This window comes from Montipora capricornis, chromosome 9 (assembly GCF_036669925.1).
Source record: "Montipora capricornis isolate CH-2021 chromosome 9, ASM3666992v2, whole genome shotgun sequence".
NCBI classification, from domain to species: Eukaryota; Metazoa; Cnidaria; class Anthozoa; order Scleractinia; family Acroporidae; genus Montipora; species Montipora capricornis.
Genome location: NC_090891.1, coordinates 46,579,563 through 46,589,562, shown reverse-complemented (window position 1 = coordinate 46,589,562; position 10,000 = coordinate 46,579,563). Strand labels below are relative to the sequence as shown.

The window sequence follows — 10,000 nt, the reverse complement described above, 5'->3', positions numbered from 1 at the left end:
ATTTCGTATTTCCGGTTTGCGCGATTTTACGCCGTAATTCCACTTCCGGTGTGTTGTGCGCGCTACTTTTGATAGAAATTTGATTCATTCAGCTGACGCGTGTTTCTTAGTTATGGCGTGTGTAGGTTACGTGCGCGCTAAAAACCCTTTCGAACCTCCTTTTTAATGTAAGAGAAACTAAGAGGATTGCGAAGTTTAATGGTTTACCTCGGCATTGCGAAGGTATCTAGGAAATTGTGGCTCCTGAGATAAGCCTGAAAAGTTTCGGGACTTTTGAGAAACAGGTCCCAGTTCTATTTCGTTCAACACGTGTGTGCAACATTGTTCAACATTTGTTGAGAAACAAAGCGGGTGTTATTACACGTTTACAGTGGCATTTGGAAGAAAAAATTATTGAAATTTAAAAAAGATGATATCCTCGCAGTTAGTGATGTGGTAATCTAGTAGTTAAGTGAAGGGGTTATTGATCAAACGTTCTCAGGTTCGAGTCCCGCGAGTTCAGCTTTTAAAAAAATCATGTTCATTTCCCATGATCCCTATCAAGCTTTCCAGTCCAAAATGAATGATAATACTTCACTTGGAGCAAATTGACAATTAAGAATAATTCTTCAATTCAGGGAGAGACTTGGTTGAACAGGGGAAATAAAGGGAAATAAAATCGGATCTGGGCTTGACAGGGAATCTAATAATGGATGGAATTTCCCGGTAGTTCCAACCGATTTCGGAACATCAGATCAACCTCGCGAGAACTAAATTTTAGAGATTTTTTTCCGGACAGTTACCGTGATTTCTTAACCGCAATTTTAGTGAAAATAGTCAGAAGTTGGGATGGGAAGGAAGACCCTGGGAACAAGATTGCATATTTTTGGTCTGCGCATGCGCAAAACTCAATGCTCCGGGTGCTCCATCAGCATTAGTTCACAAACAAGATCACTACATATTACGGTAATAAAATGCTCGACCAAGAAAACCGCTGTGGGGCGTCTCGGAAAAAAATGTCCTCTTATGATGCATGCGTGCACGTTTCTCCCTGCAAACCTCGCAGCGTGATGCCACTTTTCTTATCAGCAAACATTCTGGAAGGAAGTTGTTGCGTCAGTAGCGAGCTTACGCAACAGGACGGCTGGAAGACTCAGGACGGCAAAATGGCGAAAAAATGTCGCGCGAGACTGTGCATTCCCGATCTTACGCGACATGTTTTCGTCATTCTACCGTCCTGAGTCTTCCAGCCGTCCTGCTGCGTAAGCTCGCTATTATCTAGCAAGAACTCGATCACATGAGCACCGGAAATACGCTATCCTCTTGATATCATTGTGACCAAACAGTTTAGGATGTTTCGCTGATAAAGGAAAGTTTTTATTTCACAGCGCAAAAGATATTTGTCTTATTGTGTTGTGTTGTGTGTTTCAAAGAGGCAACTACACATAACTGAAGTCAAGATGAGTTTTTTTATCATTCTCGTGATTGTAACGTTGCTGGGTGTTGAGGGAGGATTAACCCACGCCAGCGAAAGTCAGCAACTGGTGTACCATTTGCAGCATCCACAAGAATTGTTTTGTTCTGCGGATTTCGGTAAGAGAACATAGAAATGTTCCACAATTTATCTTGTTGGAATCAAGAGGTTAAGTTTGCCCGGTATTTCCTTCGCATTGCGGTCTGTAAAAATGGAGGGGTCAAAGGGTCAGTGGATAATACAAATCTGGGTATTACAGTGGATCCGAATGAACCCTAACCGCATAAGATTCCTTGATGAAGTTAACATCAAATTATAACGAAAAACCTGAAAATGGAGAGCTGAAATAATCCAGCTAAAAAAGATTCATGACTTCATAACTGGTGGACTAACGGAGGAACTAGTAACGTTGTAATCAATGTATAACATGATATTCTTGACAATTGGGTCACGTTTTAGTAAGTGTGTGTGTTGAGGAAGAAGCACTCGGGAAGATTGGATACTTCAAAGTACGAAAAAAGGCATAAAGCTTGCTCGAGGTGCAGCTTTATGTTGACAAAAACGAACTCGTGGACGGCTTCATGAGTCTGTCAAGCGACGAATAACAAACGGCATCCAAACCTTCTGGAATATTCCGTAAACACCTTTTTCTTCCTCTTGGCTAGTCGCAAAAAAAAAAAAAAGACGAATGAAGGACGACAAAAGAGGCAAAAATCACAAAGAAATCTTTCCAGAAGAAATCTTTCCAGAAGAAGTAACTTCTTAGTTAGTAAAAATTGGCAGGTAAAAGGCGTTATAAACCAGAACAAGAACGTAAAGTAGGGCTGAGGTTTCTTCAATTCCAAATTTGTACCATAGAATGTAGAATGTATATGATGAAATTGCATTAACTAAAGAAGAAGCCAGGCCGAGCCTGACGATGTTTGGAATGATGATGAAATTACAAAAACCTCAGCCTCTATCTTGTATATTTTTCTTGTCTGCATGACGTCTGTTATACAAATTTGCGTATTAGGTCCATCAGAATCCTTTACCTTGCATTGTTCACTGGCAGGCGAACTTTTAGACTTAACTCAACGATTAGAAAAAGAGCGGGCGTAAAGACGAAAAAAAAAAACCCTCTTTGTCTTTACTTGAGCAACCACTTTCATTTGTGCAGGAGGCTAAATTGTCACAGTCGTCGCATTTGTTGGCACTTTCCTTTGGCGTTCTCCAGGGATTTAATCAGTAAAAATACATTTTCTAAAAGAAGCCCTCTGTCACTTAGAAGATGTAGGGTCGTCTAAATAAACAGATAGCTGACTGAACTTGATTTCTTTTCCTATATTCAGCCATCCACGCCAGGGTGTTGTCAAAGAAGGATGTGGAGGAAGGAGTAAAACACAAGATCTGCGTGTACGATTTGGAGATAATGCACTTATATAAAGGAGCCGACTTACTGCCTACAAACCGAACACAGGATGGCAATAGAACGAACAGCAACACCTCAGTGAGCCAAGGGAGTTTGTTGGTACAAGCTTACGCTGATGCGGTTAGTATTGCACCTGGCAATCAATACATTTTAACAGGTGTAATCAAAGATGAGAAGATCCTGCTAAATTTAGGCAGTTGGATCGAGCCCTGGTCAAAGGTCACAACGGCGTACCGCACGGGAATCAGTGGTGTTTATGGTCAAAACTGCGCGTGTCAAATAACGCCTTGCTACGGAAGGCCTTGCAAACATCTTAAGGGATGTCAAGTGTCTATGAGAGGGCTGCGAGAATTTTACCAGGGCTGCAAATGGCGCCATTCCTACTGTCTGGCAAATAAAGAGGGAGCCGCATGCTCTTGGCGTGAGACCGCTGAATACATAAGCTGCGTGCGTAGCATTGAATTTCCTTAGGTAATTGCAAAACTTTGTACGTGGAAAGTCCTGTATTCATATCTATATCTTCTTTTTGTAAATCTTTAACTCAGTTCAGTCTTAAAATTGGAAATAAACTATCTATCTACTTATCTACTTATCGGTACCACACAAGAAAGTGCGCTTCTCTCACGAAAATCATACATTGCATCTTGGATGCATAATAAGCAATTATTCACCGAAGTGGAGGTGGTTAGTGGTAGATATTTACCGAGCCATGAAACGGTAAGGTAAATATCCGCCACTAGCCACCGACACTGAGGTGAATAGTTGTTTTAGTACTAAAACAGTAAGATAAGGTAGTACAAAAATATGATTTTACTCATTTATTCCTCAAAGATTACAACATTTTCGGGCGCAAATTCCGCGCAAATTGCTGGGAGGTGAATAGCAAAGTTACCCGGAGTTTGAGTAGCCAATCAGCGCTCGCGTTCAATGCTATCCACTAATTTAGTGTATACGAAATAGAGGATATTACATGGCTGTGCGGAGATACGAAATTTCTCTTCGAGTGTTGAAAAATATTTCACGAGTGAGCGCATTGATGTTTATATAATAATACTAATTAACACTGGGATAATAATAGGGGCACATGATCCGCGCAGAAAAACTGGGACTATTTCGATAGCGGCTACGCAGTCGCAAAGAGGAAAACTAACGCTGGAAATTTCAATTAGTCAAAAGTGCTCAACCTAACTTTTATAAATTTGATATTTTTGCCATTGTAATATTGTTATCGTTATTTCTTGAAGTTTTATTACTTTGTTGTTTGACAGTCTGCCTCGTCAATTCTTGCAGGTTTAAAAAGAAGATGAAGACTTGTTGTCTTTCACGAATGGCCTAAATGATAAAAAGCTCGGCCATTATAACCTTGGCCTACTTCTGAAATATCACCTATTCTATGTCACTAAGTCTTTAAATACAGCGCGGGGCGAAATCTTGTTAATTAAAGATCAATAACTTTTTCTTAGTAAAAGTTAATTTTCAGTTTTGTCATCTAAAAATCCTACTAGTTTACTCCGTAAAGGAAAAAAATGTTGATTTAAAGGCGTTTTTTTTGGTCAACTTCGTTTTTATCAGTTCCAGCCATCACGATTCAATTATCTTCCAGACTGAGAGCGTGCTCGATCGCGTTAAACCTGGCTTTAAAGAGCTTTTAAGTATTTCAAGGCGTGGGTTCAAAAATGATGGTTCTTCTTTGAAAAGCATCATTCCATTTTTAAATAGCTGCGGCGTGATTTTTTTCTTTTATACGTTGGTGTATACAATTAGGGAATCGACTTTGCATTCAATTATCAATTGTAGATGAACACATTTAAGCGGAACTCAGTTGTCCTCTCTTTCCAAAACATCTTGCCGTGAAAAACAGTCATGGCTTAATGTTCCAAAATAACCTAGTTCACACTGTCAATGACACTGTCTCATACTGAGTCAGTATGAATCTGTGGTAAATAGAAACTAGTGTAATTATACAGAACCTTCTACATTCGTTCACCGTACTTTTTCAAGCAGAGTACGTGTGTGCTGCAGAATACCAGTGTTTCCCTGTTCAGTAACGATGTACTAATTCCTAATTTCGAATTTAACAAAAACAATGAAGAGTAAAAAACTCTCATATGAAAATCTGGAAACTACTGATTTTTGATTGCAAAAAGATATTTGACAGGGGCAAACTGACCTTTCTTCTGAACTCATGTGATATCTTTTGATGTTTCACAATGGCCAAAAAGGCGTTACCCGATTACTTGCGACGATTTCTCTCCAGATTTCAGGCTAATGGTTGTCTCGACGGTTCCATAAATGTTTCTACAAATTATCGTTTTCCGGCCCTGTGAGGTTCCATTATCATTAAAATATCAAAGGTCCACTAAATGTTATCTCCCAAAAATGAAGAAAATTCCTACAATTCAGCATGTTCTTTTAAATTCGCAACTATGAGCTCTCCTGCATAAAAGTTTTTTTCTGTTGCCCATATGTTCGAAATGACATAGGTATTTCATTTTCTTTTTTTAAGCACGCTTGTGTTAACTTAATTTCACTGCGTTAACTTGAAAACCAGAGACCAAAATTGCAAAATTGATAGCATAATCCTTCAGATGATAAAGATCGGGAGTAACGAAGCAACAGTATCTTTCCCTTTTTTTCTGGCAGCCATTCTATTTCTTGGAGAACGCAAGACTAGTAAAATCGGACCTCAAAATTTAATGTAGGCTTAATAGGATTTCAATAATAGAACAGTATTTATCTGTTGAAAAAATAAACGGGAAAGTCCTGTTGAATCTGCTGAAACAAGATTCGTTTTAAAGTGGGTTACATTAGGGTAAAGGAAAAAGTTGTCCTATGGTCCGAGCACCGGCATAGATAACGATTTTTTACTGATCGCGGGAGAACTTTCGTCTAGTTTTCCCACTGACTGACTATTAGCAATGTTTCTTTTGGCAAATCCTTGTCATACCAGGATAATAGTGCAAGCACGAACATCACACAAATGTGCCGCTATCGCGCTCCTTATCCAAAAGGTGGTGTCCTTTGAAATTTCTAAAGTGTCACTGATATAATGAAGAACATGACGTTATTCAGCTTAGTTTTAGCAGCACATGACCTGATCACGTTTTTAGTACGTATAAAAGCAGGTCATTCAATTCATTGCAGCGCATTACGCGTTGACAGTTTCAAGCTTGTAACAAAGGATTGAGATCCAATTAGCACGATGAATCTCGTAGCGTTTTACAGTATCGTGATATCAGTTTTGGTAGGTTCTTTGACGACGTGCCAGGCGTGTTCTTGCGCGAAGAGCCACCCGCAGGAAATGTATTGTCGCGCACAATTTGGTAAGTTTCCAGTTAGGCCATAGTAACTACGGTTAGGCTAGCTTCCAAGCCAAGTTTCCACATGTGCTTAACGTTCAGTTTTGTAGAAACCCGGGCAATGTCATTCAGTGATCGTTAAAGCCCGGGCGTTAAAGCTCTGATTCTTATGTCAGGAATCAAGTTTGCCGAGATTTGCCGAGATGTTCAGTTTTCCTTCATTCCAACGTCCGCAATGACGGTATCTTTTCGAGGTTTCGCAAGGGAAAGAGCTTATTATTTCACTAAGCCGATGCTAGGTCATGTTTTTCATCTGCCGTTTCACCTATCTCTAAAGAGTTCAAAAAGACACTTATCATTCTTCACGCAAACTGTTTCAGAGAATCCCATTCTTATCTGTTTTCAGACCTTTTCAGTCGATCAATTAAAGACTTCATTAAGATGCATTAAATAAATTAACAATTGGAGCAGACAGGAATTCAACCCGAGGCGGCCATTCAAAGCAACTTAAAACTAACCTCAGTGAATCGTGCTCCTCTATATCTCGACGCAACTTTGATAAACATGTTGGGTTGCCCACAGTTGAGACGATAAATAAGTGGACTGAGACGATACCTATTTTGTATATTTAGCACTTCAAGTACAACAACAGCTTCTTGCGAAAAATCTTACAATTTCTGGTTAACGCCTGAGACACCGTCTACGCCGCAAAGCTCACCAGAAAGTTCAATCAGTCAGAAACTGCATGGCCAAGTAAACCTCAGAAATAGTAACAGCTGTAACAGCAACAAGATGTTAACATACCATGTCTAATTGGGACCAATTCGTGTATATCCTCACTCTAGGAGGACGTGTAAAACCGGTACAATCTCTTTTTCTAAGAACCTTTTTTAATAAGAACGTTCAGAATTTTAAGAAAATGGTAAAACTGTAATCTGACAGGGCAATTAACTTAAAAAGTTAGGGACGTTTTTAAACATTAACAATGTGGTTTTCTAATTGCATGTTACTCTAAAGAACAAGTCAGTTTGACGTCACAAAAGTGAAGTCGAACTTACGTTGAACTTAGTACACCGTACAATTTTAAGAACGTGTTTAGAACGTTTTATGGCTCAAATCGCCAAAAAAATATGACTGTTCGGGCTCAGCCTCAATTTGGACGTTCTGATTAAAGCAAAGTATACGTGTGTTTATAATTGAGAAAGATGACAATATCTCAGCCGTCAGCAAGCATTGCTGATACGTTGCATATGACGCACGGTTTACGGACTGAAATATCTGAAATATGAACCAAAGTTGAGACACTTGGTCACGGAAACTTTTCAGAATATGGTTTATTTTATGGTCCAAGTTTTCGCTGTTATCACTGCATGCATGGTGCGCCGTTTCTTAGTTGCCAACTTGAAGAAAACTGTTTTCTAATGGAAAAAAAAAGTGCGCTCTCGTGAAGCTTCACGAAACTGAGGAACACCAAAAATTGCAATTTGAACTTTGTCCTTAACCTCGGTTGAAGCTAAGAGTTCAACAAAATTCTATAATCCGAGTATAGGTTTCATTCCTCTTGACTATTTATATCCTTTTGACATAGCGAGAACTACACGGATTAGGCCTCCTTTCTATCCCTTATCAGCAGAACACTCTGACCTTTATCGCTGAAATCACTTTCCGTTATAAGAGATTGTTGCTGAAGAAAACCCAGTTTTCCTCTTGTTTTTGTTCGATTTGCTTCGCTCTGGCCCACGTATTTTGAAACTAAAAATTCACTGGTCCATAAGATATTAGTCAATGTCATGGTGTCCACGCCTTCATGTATCAGTTTAAAGTTCGTGAGGAAATGAAGGAGTTGTAATCAAACTATTTCACCAATTCCTCATGCCTTTAGCTCTTTACTAGAGATAAGACCAGATAACACGCACATTGTCAACCGAAAGAAGCAATATTTCAATTGTCGTGTTTACGGACGTTCAGCTGCTTTTCCCGCAAGAAACGAAACATAATGGCTTCCAGCAAGCGTGTCATCAATAAATAATACACAAGACGATAGAAGATGTTGTTTCAAATCTGCATATAATGTATTCTCTGTGTTGGGTGTTTACCGGAGTTTTCCTTCGCACATTAAAAAAATCATTATTCCCGGCTTGAAAGTGAATTGCGCCATTGCTTAGCTACTTTTTTCGTATTGAAAATGACAGTAACATGAAGCAAAGGACTGAAATTAAGTTACGCGGTTTGCGTGGCTGTGTTTAGTTCTGGAAGAGAAATGTTAGCGCAATTCTACTGTGTTGTGTTTATTTTCCCCACTGTTTCAGCGCTTTGCAAATATTTAATTTTCCGTTTATTGCCTTGAGGCACGTACCGATGATTGCTGTTAAGATCATTGTTGACTTTTCACTTACCGCATTCACGCCCCGGAAACTATTTAATTCAAAAAGAAAACTAAAAGAAAACGTTTGTTTTTGCAGGAGGTTGTTATAAAGAGCCTACATGCTAATTATGACATGTTTTTCGGTGGAGTTCAATCGTTCTTATCTGTGTCGAAACAAACGAATGCACAGCAACGATCAAGTGCGAAACGGCTGTTCATCTCATTCATGTTTGGGCATAATACAGCTAGCCCCCTATCCCCCCCCTCCCCCCCAAAAAAACCCTTGAAACAGCACACATTAGCCCAGATTTGGTGCCTTCCATAGACCTTATTCATAAATGGCGGTCACATCTATAATTCTTTTGTCCACGTGCAAATTAGCCCACCAAGCCTCATTTTAGAGCAAGAAATCTTTTCAATTCACTGTATGGTATCGAGGCTTGGTAGGCTAATTTGCACTTTGACAAAAAAATTATAAATTGACCGCCATTTATGAATAAGGTCTATCCCAATGTTGTTTCTGCGGGATTTTTTTGCACCGATCCTGTGGGGCATCATTGACGTACCAGCGATGTATCAGAACAATTCTTTGGAGACTGTAGCTGCTTCGCCTTACCCAGCAGCCTCGTCGGGCGTGCTCCCTTAACTTAATTTTAAATTCAATATTGCTGGATCAAACTGCCTCTAACGTCTTGAATTTTTACCTGTGGTGTTCACAATGATAGATGTCTCTTTTGTTTTCTCCCGTTTAGTAATCCGTGCCAAGATCTTGTCGCAAGAATTTCTCACAGAGGATAACAAAACTCTAGCTTTCAATCTCAGGGTCCAGAAAATCTTCAAAGGAGAGACACAATTGAACCAGACCGATGCTATTCAGCGTCACGGTTCGAAAAAACGCAGCTTGATTGCCAGGGCTCACACGGCGTCAGACGGTGCGCGGTGTGGCGTGACATTAGTTAGTAACACGGTCTACCTCTTGTCAGGGAGAGTATGGAAAAGAAAAATTCGGTTAAATATGTGCGACTGGATCCAGCCTTGGTCAGATGTTACTTCGCGACAACGAATGGGAATCAGGAGATTCTATGGCAGTAACTGCGACTGTCAAGTCTCCCCGTGCTATGAAGAGCACTGTGAGGAATTGAAAGGATGCGAACAAGAATCTGGCTTCCGCTCTGGTGACTGCGAGTGGGATCATTCCTACTGTGTCAAGAATGCTGACAAAAGCGCTTGCGCATGGCGTAAAACCGATGAATTCACAAAGTGCAACTTGTCCAAGGTGAAGATTGAATCTGAGTTGTCATGAATCCATTTACACTGATATAACGAAAGAAACTGCTTCCAGAATCTTGAGAGACTAAGGTTTCCCCGACATCATATCATATTAGATCTGAAAAAGTTGTTCTTTAAAACTTTAACAAAAAGGTGAACACGAAAACGCATATTGTTGATCGTTGGGACTATAATCTATGAGT

At 39.8% G+C, this 10,000-nt stretch overlaps 2 protein-coding genes across 6 annotated transcripts in view; one reads left to right on the top strand and one right to left on the bottom strand.

Moving 5' to 3' along the window:
- Positions 1-10,000, bottom strand: part of LOC138015280 (synapsin-2-like) — a 67,206-nt gene that overhangs the window by 25,711 nt on the left and 31,495 nt on the right. The gene's annotated exons all lie outside the window — the stretch shown is intronic.
- The window catches only part of LOC138015283 (metalloproteinase inhibitor 3-like), a 4,427-nt gene continuing 422 nt past the window's right edge, over positions 5,996-10,000 (top strand). Inside the window, exons 1-2 of the mRNA XM_068862269.1 lie at positions 5,996-6,187; positions 9,281-10,000. The exon at positions 9,281-10,000 is cut by the window's right edge and continues 422 nt beyond it. Of these exons, the coding sequence (XP_068718370.1) occupies positions 6,067-6,187; positions 9,281-9,831 (672 nt within the window). The 5' untranslated portion in view covers positions 5,996-6,066 and the 3' untranslated portion in view covers positions 9,832-10,000. The remainder of the gene's footprint in view (positions 6,188-9,280) is intronic.